Source organism: Neophocaena asiaeorientalis, unplaced genomic scaffold (genome assembly GCF_003031525.2).
Source record: "Neophocaena asiaeorientalis asiaeorientalis breed wild unplaced genomic scaffold, Neophocaena_asiaeorientalis_V1.1 scaffold573, whole genome shotgun sequence".
NCBI classification, from domain to species: domain Eukaryota; kingdom Metazoa; phylum Chordata; class Mammalia; order Artiodactyla; family Phocoenidae; genus Neophocaena; species Neophocaena asiaeorientalis.
This window is the reverse complement of record NW_020172453.1, coordinates 576913-598122: the sequence shown is the minus strand read 5'-3', so window position 1 is coordinate 598122 and position 21210 is coordinate 576913. Positions and strand designations below refer to the sequence as shown.

The window sequence follows — 21210 nt, the reverse complement described above, 5'->3', positions numbered from 1 at the left end:
ATGATACATACTCAAGGCTTTGACTAAGAGAGAAAGAGTATACTCTTCCAAATCACCATTCTACTATTTTTCACCTAACCTCTTAAATTAAAAAAAAAAAAAAATTGCAGTTAATGTCTCTAGTGTGGGCAACGGGATCCATATTGCAGAAGTCATCAGAGAGCAAAGAAGCAGAATCATTTAAGAGGGCTACATACTTTTTCTCATTACTTTCATCTGTGTAGGAGATGCCATAAAACCCATAGTAAGAACTAGATATATTTGCTGAATACTCTATCTTCAAGGTATAATTGTGCCCTTCAAGAAGGGCCTCGGGGGCAACAATGGCGATTTGTTCATGAAATGGATATTCCAGGACATCAACTTGTTTTTCTTGGCTTGAAACTGCTGACATAAAGGTCACTCTTGAAATATTATGGCCTGTGCTGTGAAGAACTATGTTCCATGTGGCCTGAAGAGCCTGAAGTGAAATCGTCACAGAGCCCCTGAATGTCATCGAGGTTAGGTTTGGGTGTAGGTTAAGTTCATAGCGTACTGGCATAATGGCAGTGGGAAGCCTGATTTGTGCCCATGGAAACAACTTCCCATTAGTTGCAATTGGCTGAATTAATCCCATTGATTGGTTTTTTTTATGGCAGCCTTCTTTAGTAAAGGTACATCTGGGCAGTAGATAAATCACCATGATTACAGAAACAGCAACCACAATGACAAAAGCACAGACCACCATGGTCCTCGCAGACGGTACTGAACAAGTCCCATCTGAGCTCTGCCTGTAGCCGGCTGCACTGTTTCGAAGGCCTGAGCTCCTGTTCATGAAGGACATGCCCAGCAGCTTTGCGGACGACTCATAATCCTCTTCGTCCTCATCCATCTCATGCTCACCAAGACCCCGCACCAGCAGTCGTGAACCCCGGGGCTCATATTCCACCTCATCAGGCTCTAGAGGATGTAAACAAGGTTCTTTGGCTAAATCCACCACATCTGGTTCTTCCTCAAACATGCTGTTTTCAATCATATTCCTGGGGAGCTGAAGCCGATCTAAAAAAACCAAAACATAAGGACCAGGCACAGAGTTAGAAAAAAAAAAAAGCTCATAATACCACGTTTAATCTAAGGATTTTTTTTTAATCACTAAGACTTATTTCCATCTCAGAGGTGCTGAATTAAATGTTTATAATATTCTTGTGTCATCCATTAAAAACTCAAGCTTAGATAAGAGCATATCACAGTCTTAAAATAAGAAAGCTAAACAAACAGGCTAGTAAAAAGGCAGCTGAGATTAAATACTGATTTCCTTAATACACTCCTGCCCAACAACCTGGGCCCTTGTCCTGAGCTTTAGAGGGCCCTGCTTTTGCCTGCCTCTAGCTGTGCATGTCCGCAACAGGGTGAGGAGTCAGTAAGATCAAAGAATGCCCATCCATAGTCCATGTCCCTCTTCTGCAGTCTAGGTACCAGAATCCCCAGAATTCCTGCCTAAAAGGCTCAAACCTGCTTTCTACGGCCTTTGTGGGTCTCCTCTCTGAGTCCCATTCTCCCTAGGGAGGACTACAGCTGGAATGCCCATTCATAGCTTGAATGATGGGTAAGCAACAGGCTGGATTACTTATTTCCCCTTGGAAGAGGGATGTTTCTGTTCCACAGCAAACTGCAAGGGTCAAATTATATAGGAAAGTTCCATAATCAAGAAATAATTTTTAGGACTTCCCTGGTGGCACAGTGGTTAAGAATCCACCTGCCAATGTAGGGGACATGGGTTCGAGCCCTGGTTTGGGAAGATCCCACATGCCGCGGAGCGACCAAGCCCGTGCGCCACAACTACTGAGCCTGTGCTCTAGAGCCCGCGAGCCACAACTTCTGAGCCCGTGTGCCACAACTACTGCAGCCCACGCGCCTAGAGCCTGTGCTCTGCAACAGGAGAAGCCACTGCAATGAGAAGCCCGGGCACTGCAACAAAGAGTAGCCCCCGCTTGCCGCAACAAAAGAAAGCCTACACACAGCAACAGAAGACCCAATGTAGCCAAAAATAAATAAATAAATTTATTTAAAAAAAAGGAAATTTTTAAAAAGACAAAACAACTATAAAAATCAGATAAAACTACAATCCAACCTGTCTTTTCATGCTTCCAGAGCATTTAGAAGTACAAGAGATTCCCCTCTGTAACAACCACATAATACACCATAAGTGTAAGTGGATCCTGAGGTGGGGTAGTGGTGGGAACTTTTAAAACCACACAAAAAAGCTGCACTCTCCAACTTGCCAAGAATCACTAAGAAAAAAAAAAGACTCAAAAAGTAGAGGAGTAAATAATAGCATACAGATCAATAATTCCTAGGGCTAGATTGAAAGTTTGACAAGTGAAACCCTCATTAACCTTTCCCTACAAGGTACTTTATACAGATCATTTCTAATCCTCACAATAATTCTATAAAATGGCAAGTATTACACTATTTCAGACACAAGAAAACAAACAAGCCAAAAACAGAAATAGGAGTTAATTTACCTTCACAAAGTCACAGTTATTTAGTCACAAAACTGATACTAGAACTCAGGTCTAAAACTCTGAACCCAAATTTTAGATTCTTTCCATTATTATATTGCATCTCCCTACTCAACTAGCTCAAAGGATGAGAGCTTGTGCCTATTTATTTCTTTTGTATTTGGCAATGAAGTTGCTTAGAGTATTATTTAACCATCAGCAAGGCAAAACTTACATAAAATTCCTTAATATCTAGCTTGACATAAATGCCATGTGTTTAGTGCTACTCAGTAAGTACTAACTAAAGAGTGGCAACTAATAATACATGAAACCAAGTACCAATAAACATCAGGATAAAATTTAGTGTCTTACTACTACAAGTGTGGTCTGGGAACCGAAGCATCTACATCACACAGCAACTATTTAGAAGAGCAGACTCTCAAGTCCCTTCCCTTAATCTGAATTTTAACAAATCCTCAGGAGATTTATGTGCACATAAGTTTGAGAAGCACTGGTCTAAGCCTTCTCCATGGTCAGATCCCGGGCAGCATTGGACTTTGCATCCTTGCGTGTGCTCTGGCCATCCCAACTGCTTGCTCATCTGAGACAAGACAGGCTGCTCTTCTATGCCATGCTCCACTTCTGTTTTCCTGTCTGTTCCCTTTTGCCTGCAATGTCATCATTTCTCCCACCCCAGTCCACCTAGTGAACACTTGTTATCCCATAACTCATCTTAACTTGCTACAGTGTAAATTTAAAAAGTTATTTTCTTTTTGTTTCTTCCTTTCTCTTCATTGCCTTTCAAAAATACATTTTCTTTTCACTTCATCTCACTCCTTTTAGCTTTGGGGAGCATAGAGACTCCAATGAGGTTGCCTTTTCCTACCTCCTCTCCATCCCCAAATTTATAAAAGCTATGCTGCTTTAAAAGTTTTCTTTGAATAAAACTTTTTTTTTTTTTTTTGCGGTACGCGGGCCTCTCACTGTTGTGGCCTCTCCCGTTACAGAGCACAGGCTCCGGACGTGCAGGCTCAGGGGCCATGGCTCACGGGCCTAGCCGCTCCGCGGCATGTGGGATCTTCCCGGACCAGGGCACGAACCCGTGTCCCCTGCATTAGCAGGCGGACTCTCACCCACTGCGCCACCAGGGAAGCCCTGAATAAAACTTTTAATCACTTTCCAGGTGTGTGGGTTCAGCAATCTGCCATCTACCCATCTCCTGTGACTTGTCTAGAAATGTAAGAAGGGTGACAGTTATAACATTCTGCTTTGGGAATTTGATCTCCTAAACTTCCTATAGTGCCCCAACTTCTTGTGACATAATTTTGTTTTGTTTTGATAGTTAATTGTGTTTGAGACTCATTCATTTCATTAACAGAGCAAATACTGCTGTAATCGAACTCAAAAAATTTCTTAAATTATTAATGAACTCTCAGCGGTTAGAAATTTTCTGTGGTAGTTTTAGGTACCTGGCACAGTAATGCAGATTAGGTTACTTAATTTGCTTTTTCACTTTACAATGTCTAAAAGGCCTTTCTGACTTTTTTACCTCATATGGGAAGATTATGTTCTCTTAGGTATTTGCCCATGCGTTCTGTTCTTTATCAGACCTGATGCCTGAAGTAGACAACTATGGGGTCTGAGCGGTTTTATTTAATAAATTTCTAAACTAACTGTAGATATAATCTCAGCTTAATATTTACAGCATTCCCATACCTGAATTCCACCCGCTTAGAACTTGGCTTTTCTGTCTTTGATTTCTCAGCCATGCCCTGTTTAAAGCCAAGGGGTATTCTGCAGTCTGACCATTTTAGCATCTCCTGTCTGCACTTCATCAACTTCCAAAGCTTTTGACCAGGGCTTAGTCAGATGCCTGGCAACACCCAGATAACTTACTTTAATTATTTATCACCCAATCAGGTTAATACCTATGTAGAATTTTAATCTTTCATAAATGGAACACATCAACCCATCTGCTGTATTTTTACTGCATATTAGAAGCAAACTTTTGTATGTGTGTACAATCGTATCAAGTTAAATACATCAAACCAAGGGAAAACACCTTTGTTACAGGTAGCCCGTGAAGACTGTACTTCAAGTCTATTCAAGAAATCTTGCTTTGGATTCCTAAGTGAGTACACTTTGATCTCAGCATTAAAATTTTAATGTAACACAGGACTATCCCTTGTTCTAAAGGGATTTATTTGTATTGAAAGAAGGGATCCTAAAGAGACAGGAAATTTTCTAAAACCTCTTAATTCCACATATACAAGCTATCTATAAGCCCAAAACAAAGGACGTCCTAGTTGAAATATTTCGGTTTTCAATAACGTAGGCCCATGTGGTTATAATCTAAGAAAACTGAAGATATTTCTTTTCATCAGATACCGTGAACGGGTGCTCCTCGGTGTTGTCTGTGGACCAGTGCCAATCCACAAACTTTGTTACCCGTCTGCTACAGGATACACACAGAAAATTGGTATTTAAAAACTTTTATAGCTAATTGACGGTAATGTTATGTCTATCGAATTTAGTAATTTAAAAAATGGAGCTTATATTTTACATGTGTTTATTCATTTCAGTTTTCCAATGATTCATTTTTTTATATGCTACAAAATTTCTGCAACAAAAAAACAAGGAACCTTGATTCTTCAGCTCAGATAACATGAGAAGCAATGGGCTGGATTGTCACTATTACGGCAATCCAGGTGGATATAAAGTTAACAACTACTACAGTAGCAGTGGAAGTGAAAAGGAGGGAATGAGTACAAGTTATGTTAAAGAGTGAGAATACACAGGAACTGATGATGCTCTGTTGGGCTGGACAGGCCTGTAGGATGGAGACAGAGGGAAGTCTATTCAATTCCCTATGATATTCTGGCTTGGATAACTGGAAGGAGGAATGCCACTCACTGAGATGAGAACACAGGTTTCATATTCTCCCTCTTGGTTTTGTGTGTGTGTGTGTGTATGGTGGTGGGGGACTGAGAATGGAGTTGTGAGATGGCATTTGATATGGGACATGACATATTTATCTGTCAGAGAGCCAGATGGAGATGTTTGATTAATAGCATACTTTAGAGTTAAAAGCCTAACTTTAGACAGAGGTTCAAATCCTGGCTCTTCCACTGACTGCTTGATCTCAAACTGGTTAACAAACATCCCTTAGCTTCAATATCCTCACCTATACGTATGGAAAACAATACTATTTTGTAGGACTGTTATAAGGATTATGTTATGTGGGCCTGGACTCAAAAGAGGCATCTGGGTGGAAAATTCTGATTTCAGAATCAGCTGTGTATACGTGATAATTAAAATCATGCAGATAGATGAGACTACTGAAAGGGAAGTAAGTCAGAGAATATCACCATTTAAGAGGGGCAGCAAAGGAGAAGAAGAATGTATCAGAGGCAGGAAAATCAGGACAGTAGAAAGCAAAGGAAGAGTTTCATGAAGAAGGAAGTGGTTGGTGTTAAATGTCTTAGAAAGGTCAAGTACAGGGGACTTCCCTGGTGGTCCAGTGGGGTTAAGACTCCATGCTTCCGGTGCAGGGGGCACGGGTTCGATCCCTGGTTGGGGAACTAAGGTCTTGCATGCCATGGGGTGTGGCCAAAAAAAAAAAAAAGAAAGAAAGAAAGGTCAAGTACAATGAAGCTGAGCGAGGCCACTAGATTTGGCAACCAGAGAATCAGTGACTTTTATGAGGCACTTTCAGTGGAGCAGTGAAAGCAGAAGCCTGACTTCAGTGGCCCAAAGAAAGAATGGGAAGTTAACAAGGCAAGGCAAGTGCTACAGAAAATTCTTCCACGGTACACAGCTGTGTACCATGAGAAAACATAGGGTCAAACTAAAGGAAAATACGGCATAGGGAAGTGTTAAATACTTTTGTTTTTGTGTCTAAGATGGAAATAACTTAAGGTGTATTTTTGTGAGGATGGAAAAGCAAAGAACAACAAAATGTGAAGGTGGAGCAGACAAGAGGAAATGCTGGAGGAATATTCCAGAGGGCTAGGAAGACATCAAGAACTCCAGTAGAGAGACTTAACTTCGATGGTTGCTTGGCACTCTCCTCCTCCAGGCCTGGAGGACAGAGGGTGGAGTTTAGGGAAGAAGTGTGGATACACAGGAGCACGCAAAGCTGAGGGTGTGAACAGCAGAGAGCCTCCACGTTCTCTGTGACAGAGGTGGCAAGGCCATCTGCCCAGAGCCAAGGCAGTTGTGGAGAAGGCATAGGAGGCCTGAGGAGAAAAATGAAAAACAGATGCTATGGGAGAGGACCAGGCAGGGGTGACCCAGGGACAAAGCATGCCTGGAAGTTCAGTAAGCCCACCGGAATTTGTCATACCTCCAGTCTCTATAAATGTCTTTAGAGTGCTTACCAGCCCAGGACTAAAAGAAGAGAAAGCGTATTATATGTAGTAATTTACCATAATTAAAAATTTTTTTTAAATGAAAATTTAAAAAGAGAGAGAAAGCAGATGGTTAATCCAGGGTTAAACATGTAGGGAGGACGTGATGAGAAACTAAAGGGAAAATGCACAGAGGGTGATGGCAAGAGAGTAAGTGCTTAAATGAGGGGTTCAGTTTAGAAAAGGGGACAAAAAGTAAAGCTATGGCAAACAACATAGTGAACGATTCGAATAAAAAGAGCAAACTTCCCACAGACATTAGTCCCTTTAAACTGCTATCACATTTTCTGAGAAAATGAAATGAAATGGGATGTATTTTCAAATCAACAAACCAAAACAACTTTAAAGAATAAGCCTAATCTAAATAAGGCTTCTTGGGCAGATACAAGAATTGGTATATTCAATTAGGTATACTATAGCAACTTGCTATATTCAAACTAGGCCCTAACAATAAAGGATTACTCTTCTTCTGAGGCCCTTAAGACATATTTGAATACAACGAAAAGCTCTATGTGTGAGACAGCATTTATATCTTCTAGACCATTTCCAAATGGAAACTTCATTAAATTTCTAAAGGGATGGCTAATTATCAAATAAAGTAACTATTTCTCTAATGAGCAATCCTTTTCCATCAAAAAGAGGCTTTATTTTAAAGAAGTTTAAACTGAAAAAGAAAAGAAAAAGACTAGAATTTATAACAAAAAAGTGATTTTTCTATACAAGTCTTATCTGGCAAAACATTACCCAACCCCCAGACCACAATCAAAGAAAACCTCTTCCTATTAACGACAATGCCCACTTTAATAAGTTACAAGTTTAGATATATCATTTTCTCACCAGAATCTGAAGGGCAGTCATTAACACTGAATAACTTTGGAAGAAGTTTTAAGTACTGTAGTTCCTTTCTCTGACACATCCTGTTTGCTTACACCTCAAAGTATAAGCAGTGTCATAAAATACAAACACAGAAAGTCCTGCATACATTCTTACTTTTGCCACTAATAACAGTGCATTTTCACAAACCTCATTTAATTTTCCAGTTGACAGGCCCAAGGTCATAGCCCAGGATGCAGGATCCAAGTAAGGTCCCTCTCTCTTCCATTCCCCTCACCCCCCTTGTCTCCCTTGTGAAGAGAGAAGAGAAATGAATGGACAATTGGGGGTGGGAGGTGGAAAGATCAGAGAGAAATGATTCAGTTCATGAGCACCATAAGCTCACTTTTACCTATTTGGCTCTAAGAGAGACTAAGATTTATTTTTCCCTTTCAAGCTACCCTAAAGTTCACTTCAATACATATAAAAATGCTGTGGGAGACTTCCACTTCCAATATGACAGAGTAATTGGTACCAGACATTCCCTCCTCTCATAAACAACTATTAAACTAGACAAAATGATGCAACTATTTTCAGGTACCCACCAACAGACAGAACAAGATTGTGACCTCTGAGAGAAGGAAAGTGTGAGCCCACATTTGCTTCGTTCTCTGCCTTGGGACATATTCCTAACTGTAGTACAGTGAGCTGGAGTCCAAGCAGAGCAGGGCTGGGAGGCAGAGACAGGGCACTGCAGAGGAGGGAGCTGTACAGAGGGGGGACCACAGAAGTTTGTATAAGGGTTTCCTGAGAGTCCTTAACCAATGCAGGACACATAATTACATAAGGCTTACAAAAGAGTGGCTGTATTAAGGTTAATATGGAATAGAAATACGAGAGGTCAAGCAGCTTAAGGGAAACACTGGCAGTCTAACCCAGTCCGAACAAAGAGAACTCATTAACACTCTGAGCGTGAGACACTAGAAAGGCTTCGCTTTAGGAGTAAAGACACACCCAGAGTAAGGCCTACTCTAGATCCACATTAACAAAGTCTAAAACCAAGCCCTAATAAAAATCCACAGTAGAAACAGACTATGGATGATGAGTCTTGCTAGGTTAAAGGAGCCTGAGAAGAAACCTTGAGCTTTCCACAGATCTGCCATAGCAAAATATAAAGCCAAGCCTATACAAGATGATCAGCCAGGAACTAAACTGCCTACTAAAACAAAAATCAACATTCTACAGAGCAATTTTTTAAAAATACAGTATCTAAAGTAGGTAAAGACTTTAAAGCAGCTATTATAAACATGTCTCAAAAAGTAAAGGAAAATGTGTTTATAAACAATGACAGAGGAGAATATATGAACAGATGGGAATCTCAGCAGAAAAATCAAAACTAGTTAAAAGAACCAAATGGGAGAAAAAAATGGAACTTCTAGGACTGAAAGGTTCAATAACTAAGATGAACAAGTCATTGAAGAGACTTAATACTGGATTGGACATAGCAGAAGAAAGAGTCTATGAACTTGACAGATCACTATCAATTACCAATTTGAGGAATAAAGAGAAAAAAAAGAGTCGAAGAAAAATGAACACAGCATCAGAGATTTGTGGGACAATATCAGATGGTCTAACACATATGTAATAGGAGCCCCAGAAGAAGACCATGAGAATAAAGTAGACAAAATATCTGAAGAAATAATAGTTAAAATTTTATTGTTTGATGAAAACACTATTTACCAGATCCCAAACTTAAAATCTGATCAAACTCCAAGACAATAAATACAAAGAAAATCATATCTAGCTTCATCATGGTTAAACTACTGAAAATTAAAGAGAAAGAGAAAATCTTCAAAGGAGCCCCAAAACAATATGTTACATACAGGAGAAAAATAATTCAAAGAATGCTAACTCCTCATCACAACAATGGAGATCAGAAGATGATAGAACAACATTTTTAAGGGGCTTGAAGAAAACAAATTGTCCATTCAGAATACTATATCTAGTGAAAAATCCTTCAAAAACAAGATAAACGTACTTTCAAATAAAATGAAAGCTGACAAAGTTCTTCTCAAGCAGATGTGCACTACAAGAAATTATAAAAAAGGTTCTTCAAGCTGGAGGGAAATGATACCATATGGAAACTCAGATCTTCAGGAAGAAAAGAAAGATACCAAAAAATGATGACTAAGTTATTAAAAAATAAAAGTTTATATTTTTTATTCTTCTTAAATTTCTTTTAAAGACTATGTTTTAAAACTATCTGCATAAAACAAGAATAACATGTGAGCGGTTTTGAACATATATAGAAATAAAAGGTATGATAACAAGAGCATGAAAAATGGAGACAGTGAATAAGAATTAAATTATATTTGTGAATTGAGAAGGAGAAATGGACGTGTCAACTGAGGAGTAGGAGCTGTGAAGCAGGAAGTGAGAAAGGTCAGGTGTAAAATGTGAAGTGGTACAATTCTGACTATAAAAAGACTTTAAAAAGTTAAGGTTGCATATTATTAGCCCTAGAATAATCAATGAAAAAGTAGTTTAATACATGCATAGGTATGAAACCAATAGTGTAAATAAAAGGAAATGTTAAAATAATACTCAACCCAAAAAGAAGGTATTAGAAGAGAAAGAAACAAAAACAAAAGGGACAAATGAAAACAATGGTAAAATGGTAGACTTAAACCCAACCACATAAATAATTTCATGAACTGTAAGTGGATTAAACATTCCAACTAAAGGGCAGAGACTGTCTCCCAGAGATCTCCATCTCAATTCTAAGACAAAGCTCCATTCAAGAGCCATCAAGCTACAGTGCAGGACACCCTATGACAAACAACTAGCAAGACAGGAACACAACCCCACCCATTAGCATAGAGGCTGCCTAAAATCATAGTAAGGTCGCAGACACCCCAAAACACACCACAGGTTGCAGTCCTACCCACCAGAACGACAAGATCTAGGCTAATGCACCAGAACACAGGCACTAGTCCCCTCCACCAGGAAGCCTACACAAGCCACGGAACCAAACTTAGCCACCGGGGGCAGACACCAAAAACAATGGGAACTATGAACCTGCAGTCTGTGAAAAGGAGACCCCAAACACAGTAACTTAAGCAAAATGAGAAGACAGAGAAACATAGCAGATGAAGGAGGAAGGTAAAAACCCACCAGACCAAACAAATGAAGAAGAAATGGCAGTCTACCTGAAAAAGAATTCAAAGTAATGATAGTAAAGATGATCTAAAATCTTGGAAATAGAATGAAGAAAATACAAGAAACATTTAACAAGGACCTAGAAGAACTAAAGAGCAAACAAACAATGATGAGCAACACAATAAATGAAATAAAAAATTCTCTACACGGAATCAATAGCAGAATAACTGAGACAGAAGAATGGATAAGTGACCTGGAAGAGAAAAGAGTGGAAATAAATACTGCAGAGCAGAATAAAGAAAAAAGAATGAAAAGAATTGAGGACAGTCTTAGAGACCTCTGGAACAACATTCAATGCACCAACATTCGAATTATAGGGGTCCCAGAAGAAGAAGAGAAAAAGAAAGGGACTGAGAAAATATTTGAAGAGATAATAGTTGAAAACTTCCCTAATATGGGAAAGGAAATAGTTAATCAAGTCCCGGAAGCGCAGAGAGCCCCATACAGTATAAATTCAAGGAGAAACATGCCAAGACACATATTAATCAAACTATCAAAAATTAAATACAAAGAAAAAATATTAAAAGTAGCAAGGGAAAAACAACAAACAACATACAATCCCCATAAGGTTAACAGCTGGTCTTTCAGCAGAAACTCTGCAAGCCAGAAGGGAGTGGCAGGACATATTTAAAGTGATGAAAAGGAAAAACCTACAACCAAGATTACTCTACCCAGCAAGGATCTCATTCGGATTCGATGGAGAAATTAAAACATTTACAGACAAGAAAAGTTAAGAGAATTCAGCACCACCAAACCAGCTTTACAACAAATGCTAAAGGAACTTCTCTAGGTGGGAAACACAAGAGAAAGAAAAGACCTACAATAACAGACCCAAAACAATTTAAAAAATGGTAATAGGAACATACACATTGATAATTACCTTAAATGGAAATGCATTAAATGCTCCCACCAAAAGACACAGACTGGCTGAATGGATACAAAAACAAGACCCGTACATATGCTGTCTACAAAGAGACCCACTTCAAACCTAGAGACACATACAGGCTGAAAGTGAGGGGATGGAAAAACATATTCCATGCAACTGGAAATCAAAAGAAAGCTGGAGTAGCCATTCTCATATCAGACAAAACAGACTTTAAAATAAAGACTATTAGAAGAGACAAAGAAGGACACTACATAATGGTCAAGGGATCGATCCAAGAAGATATAACAATTGTAAATACTTATGCACCCAGCATAGGAGCACCTCAATACATAAGGCAAATGCTAACAGCCATAAAAGGGGAAATCGACAGTAACACAATCATAGTAGGGGACTTTAACACCCTGCTTGCACCAATGGACAGATCATCCAAAATGAAAATAAATAAGGAAACACAAGCTTTAAATGATACATTAAACAAGATGGACTTAACTGATAAGGGCATTCCATCCAAACACAACAGAATACACTTTCTTCTCAAGTGCTCATGGAACATTCTCCAGGATAGTTTGTATCTTGGGTCACAAATCAAGTCTTGGTAAATTTAAGAAAATTGAAATTGTATGAAGTATCTTTTCCAACCACAATGCTGTGAGACTAGATATCAATTACAGGAAAAAATCTGTAAAAAATACAAACACACAGAGGCTAAACAATGTACTACTTAAAACCAAGAGATCACTGAAGAAAGCAAAGAGGAAAGCAAAAAGTACCTAGAAACAAATGACAATGAAAACAATACGACCCAAAACCTATGGGATGCAGCAAAAGCAGCTTTAAGAGGGAAGTTTATAGCAATACAATCCTACCTCAAGAAAAAACAAACATCTCAAATAAACCTAATCTTTCATCTAAAGCAATTAGAGAAAGAAAAACAAAAAAACCCCAAAGTTAGCAGAAGGAAAGAAATCATAAAGATCAGATCAGAAATAAATGAAAAAGAAATGAAGGAAACGATAGCAAAGATCAATAAAACTAAAAGCTGGTTCTTTGAGAAGATAAACAAAATTGACAAATCATTAGCCAGACTCATCAAGAAGTATGGGACAAGACTCAAATCAATAGAATGAGAAATCAAAAAGAAGTAACAACTGACACTGCAGAAATACAAAGGATCATGAGAGATTACTACAAGCAAGTATATCCCAATAAAATGGACAACTGGGAAGAAATGGGACAAATTCTTAGAAAAGCACAATCTTCTGAGACTCAACCACGAAGAAATAGAAAATATAAACAGACCAATCACAAGCACTGAAATTGAGACTGTGATTAATAAGAGATATACCATGTTCTTGGACTGGAAGAATCAACATTGTGAAAATGACTATACTACCCAAAGCAATCTGCAGATTCAGTGCAATCCCTATCAAACTACCAATGGTATTTTTCACAGAGCTAGAACAAAAAATTTCACAATTTGTATGGAAACACAGAAGACCCAGAAAAGCCAAAGCAATCTTGAGAAAGAAAAACGGAGGTAGAGGAATCAGGCTCCCGGACTTCAGACTATACCACATAGCTACACTAATCAAGACAGTATGTTACTGGCACAAAAACAGAAATATAGATCAATGGAACAGGATAGAAAGCCCAGAGGTAAACCCATGCACATATGGTCACCTTATCTTTGATAAAGGAGACAAGAATATACAATGGAGAAACGACAGCCTCTTCTATAAGTGGTGCTGGGCAAACTGGACAGCTACATGTAAAAGAATGAAATTAGAACGCTCCCTAACACCATACACAAAAATAAACTCAAAATGGATTAAATACCTAAATGTAAGGCCAGGCACTATAAAACTCTTAGAGGAAAATATAGGCAGAACACTCTATGACATAAATCACAGCAAGATCTTTTCTGACCCACTTCCTAGAAAAATGGAAATAAAGACAAAAAAAACCAAATGGGACCTAATGAAACTTAAAATCTTTTGCACAGCAAGTGAAACCATAAACAAGACCAAAAGACAGCCCTCAGAATGGGAGAAAATACTTGCAAATGAAGCAACTGACAAAGGATTAATCTCCAAAATACACAAGCAGCTCATGCCGCTCAATATTAAAAAATCAAACAACCCAATCCAAAAATGGGCAGAAGACCTAAATAGACATTTCTCCATAGAAGATATACAGATTGCCAACAAACACATCAAAGTATGTTCAACAACACTAATCATCAGAGAAATGCAAATCAAAAGTACAATGAGGTATCATCTCACACCGGTCAGAATGGCCATCATCAGAAAATCTAGAAACAATAAATGCTGGAGAGGGTGTAGAGAAAAGGGAACCCTCTTGCACTGTTGGTGGGAATGTGAATTGGTACAGCCACTGTGGAGAACAGTATGGCGGCTCCTTAAAAAACTACAAATAGAACTACCATATGATCCAGCAATCCCACTACTGGGCATATACCCTGAGAAAACGATAATTCAAAAAGAGTCATGTACCAAAATGTTCATTGCAGCTCTATTTACAATAGCCAGGAGATGGAAACAACCTAAGTGTCCATCATCGGATGAATGGATAAAGAAGATGGGGCACATATATACAATGGAATATTACTCAGCCATAAAAAGAAAAGAAATTGAGCTATATGTAATGAGGTGGAGGGACCTAGAGTCTGTCATACAGAGTGAAGTAAGTCAGAAGGAGAGAGACAAATACCGTATGCTAACACATATATATGGAATTTAAGAAAAAAAAATGTCGTGAAGAACCTAGGGGTAAGACAGGAATAAAGACACAGACCTACTAGAGAATGGACTTGAGGATATGGGGATGGGGAAGGGTAAGCTGTGACAAAGTGAGAGAGTGGCATGGACATATATACACTGCCAAATATAAAACAGATAGCTAGTGCAAAGCAGCCGCATAGCACAGGGAGATCAGGTGGGTGCCTTTTGACCACCTAGAGGGGTGGGATAGTGAGGGTGGGAGGGAGACGCAAGAGGGAGGGGATATTGGGATATATGTATATGTATAGTTGATTCACTTTGTTATACAGCAGAAACTAACACACCATTGTAAAGCAATTATACTCCAATAAAGATGTTAAAAAAAAAAAAGAAAAAGGCTTAAAATCAATGATCTAAGTTTCCACCCTAAGAAGTTAGAAAAGAATAGCAAATTAAACGTACGTAAGAAGGAGAAATAATAAAGGGCAGAAATCAATGAAATAGAAAACAGAGAAACAATAGAAAATTAAGCAAAACATGCTGGTGGAGGGCAAGAAATCAGTGTTATTGGCTCTAATTCATATTCTCCCAGAAACGTGCCTAAAAATCCACATATATCAAGTCCTGGTGGATCTCCAAGACAAATTTCTACTATTCCTCAAAAGTCTAGTTGCATTACAGAGACAGATCAGAACTAGCTCCTAAGCTAGAGGCAGAGAGCCCAACAGTCTTACATCTCTGTCCCTCTTTCAAGAAGACCTGGCAAACACAAAACCATTTAGCCAGTGATAATGCTAGCTATACCCAAATTTAGAAAAAACATATGTTCTACCCTTCCTCTTAAATAAAAAACTAGGGAATTTTTTTTCTTTGAGGGGGGGCACAGTGGTAAATCCTACTATTTAAAATGGATTAGAGAGCTGCTATTTAAAGGAAACCTCTTATGATCTCTTCAAAAGTATTCTTAAGCAAAAAACTATACTTAACTATTTCTGTATTTAGATTTTTGTACATTTTTTCTTAAAAAGGGAAATCCCTTTTTATTTTAAGTTTCCATTTAAAATTTTAATTGAGTGCTTCTCAGTAGGAAAATGCAAAAGAAAAAAAAAGTGCCCTCATTTTTAAGCATTTGATTTAAAGTACTCACTTCATTTAGGGTAATCACAACTCTGGGTCTCATTATGCCGAAATATAACCATCCTGCAGTAGTTCAGGTTACAGTTATGTGAAAGGAATCTTCATAGCTAGCACCTTTGTTCTGAATCTCAGTGACCCAATGGCCAAACCTATATATAAACTAAGTCCGTCCTTGGCTCTAAGCCACGCTTCCTCAAATCCTGAAAGGACACACAGCCACCACGCACAGTGCCTGCGCCTGCTCTGCCTCTGACCCATATGTGAGACCATCACATGTTGCAAACATCTCAGTTTCTCTCAAACACGCATGGCTGGTGTGGCCACTTCATCTTTGTACCCGCATCCCAACCTCTCCACTCTCCTCAGCTTAAAGGCCTCTCTTTTCTCCCTCTTTAATATATTAGTCCAATGTAATCTTTTCAAATCCCTAGTTTCTTTTAGCTTTTTAAAATCAATTCAACAAATGTCCTACTCTGACCTGCTCCACTACCCTCCCTAAAATAGTAAAAAACTAAGATGGGGCTTCCCTGGTGGCGCAGTGGTTGACAGTCCGCCTGCCGATGCAGGGGACATGGGTTTGTGCCCCGGTCAGGGAAGATCCCACATGCCGCGGAGCAGCTGGGCCCGTGAGCCATGGCTGCTGAGCCTGCGCGTCCAGAGCCTGTGCTCCGCAACGGGAGAGGCCACAACAGTGAGAGGCCCGTGTACCACCAAAAAAAAAAAAAAAAAAAAACTAAGATGCCTAACTGTTGTCTTAGGGTGAAAAGGTTAGAAGGGCTGCAATAATAAAATGCTTAAATGAGTCCTGAAAAAATTAACCCAGTAAGACTTCCACAGATGATATTCTTTACCCCCACAACAGTAACTCCATGGGCAATCTAGGAAAAGCAGCTTGATTTATAGTAAACCTGACATTATCTGGTCATCTCTCTAAAGTAATCCTGCCAACTTGGAAGATTATCCAGGGCAGGCTTGCTTCTTGGTAGCCATTGTCCATAACGTTTTATTTATTATTAGACTGTGTAGTGTTAATTATGCTGGCTGCTCTGCCAATGTTCTACAGAGACTACAGCAAGAGATCAAAACAATCATCCCCTAGTTATGAGTCACTGCAGCCTCTCCACACTACACACCACTGGCAGCCTCTCAAACCTGGAAAATGGAAGTTGTGTACACTACATGCTTATACAGCCTCTCACATTTAGGATGAAATACTAAGTTCCAAAACCTGTTCCATATACTTTCTAAAATACATTTTAATCCTGGTAAATTTTTGCTTAGCAAAGAATTACAGGTTGAGGAAGAGACAGTTTAGAAAATTTTCAAGGTCTGGTTTATCCTACAGAGAGGAGAATTCCTGCAAAAGTGAACTATAATTTAAAATTTTGCTTCACACTTAGATAATTGCTCCAGGGAGGGGCTCTTATCTCATTCATCTTTGTATGCCTGGTGCCTAGTAGGGAAGAAGGCTGCAATAAATGTTGAAATCAAAGCAGCAATACCCAACACATTAAAATGAAGTATTAATTAAAGAAAATTACATCCATGTCCATTCATAAACTCTTTGAGAGCTAAACCCAGGTTTACTGAAGCTTGGAATAAGACAGGATTAATATGCCAGCTATGAGGTTAAGGAAGTCCTTCTCTAACACCTGTTATGAGGCTAGGTTTAGTAGTACTTCAGTGATTATGAGCTCTGAGTCACTGCACTTCATTTTTACTGGACATTGATTCTACAGACTACATTTCCTCTTCACTCCTCAAAGCCAGCATATAATTTAAATCAATTATGGTTTAGGAGGCATAAAGTATAGTGAAGAGAAGCTGGGGGGTTCTAGCTCTGGCTCCACCACTTAGTGTGTGCTGGAACCTCACTCTCCTCCTTGTTAAAATGGGAATAACAACTTCCCTGTCTGCTTTATCATAAGGGTCAAATAAGGTAAGTGGGTCATAACACTATGCAAATTATTTAGTGTTACGTTAATAGTTTATTGCTAACATATTACATAATTAGGGTAGGAATTTCAAAATCATAAGCAAATAAATGTATCTTCTACTTTTCAGCCAAGCACACTAGTATTTCTCTTTAAGAGCCATTAGTATAATTTCCCCCCTCACATCTTTTATTATGAAATATGATGCTTAAATGTCACGCCCGGCACATATCAGTAAATAAATTCATAAAATAAGAAGAGTCTGGAAACCTCATTTTGTCTTCTATACCATAAATATCAAATGACAGCATAAGCAACAACTCTGACCTCTTGATGTCTTTTACGCTCAGCAACAGCAATGTCCATAGAGGACGTCAGCCAGTGTGGAACAGGATAACTTCAGATAATTGTATCTGATTCTCAGAGATTTTAATACACAGGTCTTACATTTTAAGCCATCTGACTCCTAAGACATTTGTCAAATGGTTGCTTTGATTGTAAAGACACAACTCTTCCCAAAATATCCCTAGGGATTAAGCATATCTAAAGGCCACACTCATTTGCTATAATTGCACTTACACAATAAAGCTCAGATATCCAATGACAGCTACAATTTGTAAGAAGGCAATTTAAACTTATATAATGCTCAACATTTTCTGGCTGAAATAACCTAAAAGGCAGCATTACACAGACACTCATTTTACTTTACCAAACTAAAACATTCAGTCGATAAATTTTCTACCATTTTCAAATTCTACACTGCATTATATTTACTGAGTCTAATCAGAGCTGCTATTTTTCTGTGCAGTTTTGTGGTCCTTTGAGCAAAAATCAACACTTCATTGCTAGAGGGAAGGAGTAAAGAAGATGAACTACTTGCTAGTTTAATGTTGCAGCTATGAAGTACATTATTTTAAATATCAAGGAGAACATTTAAGATGAAAAGGAGGTGTTTCGCCAGAGAATGCCAATGACCAAGGAGAGTACCAAACAGAAACAAGAGCCATAGCACATAAAGAATCCCACCGTGAAATGCTTCAGATATAGAATTTAATGTAAAGGATCAACAAGAGGAACAAATAAACACCTGAAGTTTAGTACAAACCTTAACTGTAAAACAAGAATTAAAAAATGAGGAAGGAGTCATTTCCTTTAGTAAAGGAAGGACATTTTCTACCTCAACAAACAAGGTATATGTTCTTTTAACCTATGCCCACTTAACAAAACTCCGAATTAAGCAACGTTCCCCATTCTCTCTGTGCAACATTTTCTGATGCCAAGTGCCCACTGAATGTCTCCAACTAAAGGGCTACTCTCTAGAAGGTTCAAGCACTTATTCCCCCACCAAAGCAGACACCAAGAATTAGTTTCTGCTCGCAAATCAGTTTATGCTAGTTAACATTATAATTACAGTTATGCAATAATTAAGTATTGCATTAAATGAAAAAAATACAAAAAGAAAATTGTTCCTATGAAAACTGAGCTATGCACCAGAAAGACCCTACAAAGGCGAGTCCCCAAAATTAACACTGCTGCCAAATTAAGTATTAGCAAGAAAAACAAAAAAGATTGGGCGAGAGGGTGTTCTCGAAAAATGTTTACCCCAAGCTCCAAAGTTCTCAAACCACTTGAAAAAAAAAAAAAAAAAAGAAAAAAAAGGACCTGGAAATGACAGATGTATCACGGGTAGCACATACATATGGAAGAAGATGGAAGTAGAACTCTAATCAGTGAACCCACATGCAAAATAAAAGCTTTAGCCAATAAGATGTTATTAGCAACTAAGTTTACACATTTTGACTTGAAATGCTAAAGGAATGTAGTTTTCTTTATGGTTTCCATTTTTAACAAGCTTTTAAAATTATTTATTATGTTTGAGATCATGTTAAAGGGACGTTGATATGTCTAAGGCTCACACCTAGGAGTTCATCCTGACAGTCAAGAGCACACATCTGTTTCCCCAAACACAAATTATAATGTATGCATTTACTTGTGAACGTCTAAAGAACAATTTTACTATAACACTTAAGAACCTAGCTCTGCAATGTTATACTCATTAGCGAGTTGAAACTAGGTAATTTTAAAAATCATGTCTCATCAATACACGTCAAAAGCCTAAAATACGTTCTTTGAACAAGTAACTCCACGAGGAATTTCTCCTAAGAGTAACTGCACAGACACATGTATAAGAGTGCTTACAGTAGTTTTGTTAACATAGCAAAACATCAGGGGATAGGTGTATTCACACCCAATAAAGTATTATGCATACATAAAAATTATTTACATCGATTTTACATCTTTGAACACCTTTGAAAAGGTGTTCAAAATATAGTATTAAGAGGCAGGTTATAGAATTTTAAATGAACATTCATCTTGCTGGATACACTGTAAATAAAAATGTTAGTGGTTATTTCCGAAAGGTGGAGTTATAGGTATTTTGAGTGTTTTTATTATTTATATTTTCTACTTTTCATATGTAGAAAACAGGAAACGCCTTCCAACATGTACAGGTCATGTTTTAATCTGTCAATTTAATTTATTAAATTAATGAAAAATTGTTAACACTGTTGAGGTGTCTTAGAAATGGCCCTAGATAGTGAAATCAACAAACCTGGATACCAGGATAGAATTTGCTATTAATCTCTCATGGGACCTCCTATTAGAAATTGGAGTCTGTATCTCCAACCCTTAAATCTGTACTGGCCTTGTAACTTGCTTTAAGCAATGGAATGCAGCAGAAGCAACACTGTAAAATTTCCAATCCCAGGTTTTAAGAGGTCTTGTAGCTTTCACTATTTCTCTTTTGCTGACCTGGGAGCCCCGTGAGAAGAAATCTGAGCTAGCCTCCTTGTGGGTGAGGAACCACATGGAAAAACAAGCCCAGCCAACAGACAGTGCTAACTGCCAGATATGGGAGTGAATCTTCCAGCTCCAAATTAAGCTCCAGATGATGGCTTCTACAAGTGACCTCAGGCAAGAACGGTGGAAGAAACATCCGCTGAGCCCAGCACGAATTACTGACATACAAAACCATGAGCAAATAAATGGTTGCTGTTTTAAGCCATTAAGTTCTGTGATCTATTATGCAGCAAAAGATGACGAATTTTCCCATCCACATAGTAAACTATTCATGTTTTGGATGTACTATTCTTATAGACTAATTTATCCTCCTAAAACAAAATTAAGATTATACTGTACATACTAGTTCTATGATTCTCTGGCATCTTTGAAATGGAACATATGCAGGGCCTCATGGTTATTTTAGATTCCAACTCAGACACATAAGGAGAGAATGGAACACTGGGAATTCAGAACACTTCACATTCTTTACACAAAAATCCTGTGTGCAGCTGTGGGCTTTTCTCCCAAAGCCCAAGAGCCTTGATGTACTTGACTTTATAGTTTCTCACTCGCTCATCAGTGGATGTGAGGCTGCACTGCCTGGTGTCTCAGAAACAGGACCAGGTTAGACACTGAAAAAAGTAAAACCAAGTTCATAATCACCACCCACCATTCTAACACCACCACCAATAATGAAGATGATAAAACTCAACATTCACTGAGAGGTTTAGCACATGCTAGCAATGAGCT

The 21210-nt window shown here is 38.4% G+C and overlaps 1 protein-coding gene across 1 annotated transcript in view; it reads right to left on the bottom strand.

Moving 5' to 3' along the window:
* Positions 1-21210, bottom strand: part of LNPEP (leucyl and cystinyl aminopeptidase) — a 97061-nt gene that overhangs the window by 57060 nt on the left and 18791 nt on the right. The window contains exon 2 of the mRNA XM_024737663.1: positions 198-1038. Coding sequence (XP_024593431.1) covers positions 198-1038 — 841 coding nt within the window. The remainder of the gene's footprint in view (positions 1-197; positions 1039-21210) is intronic.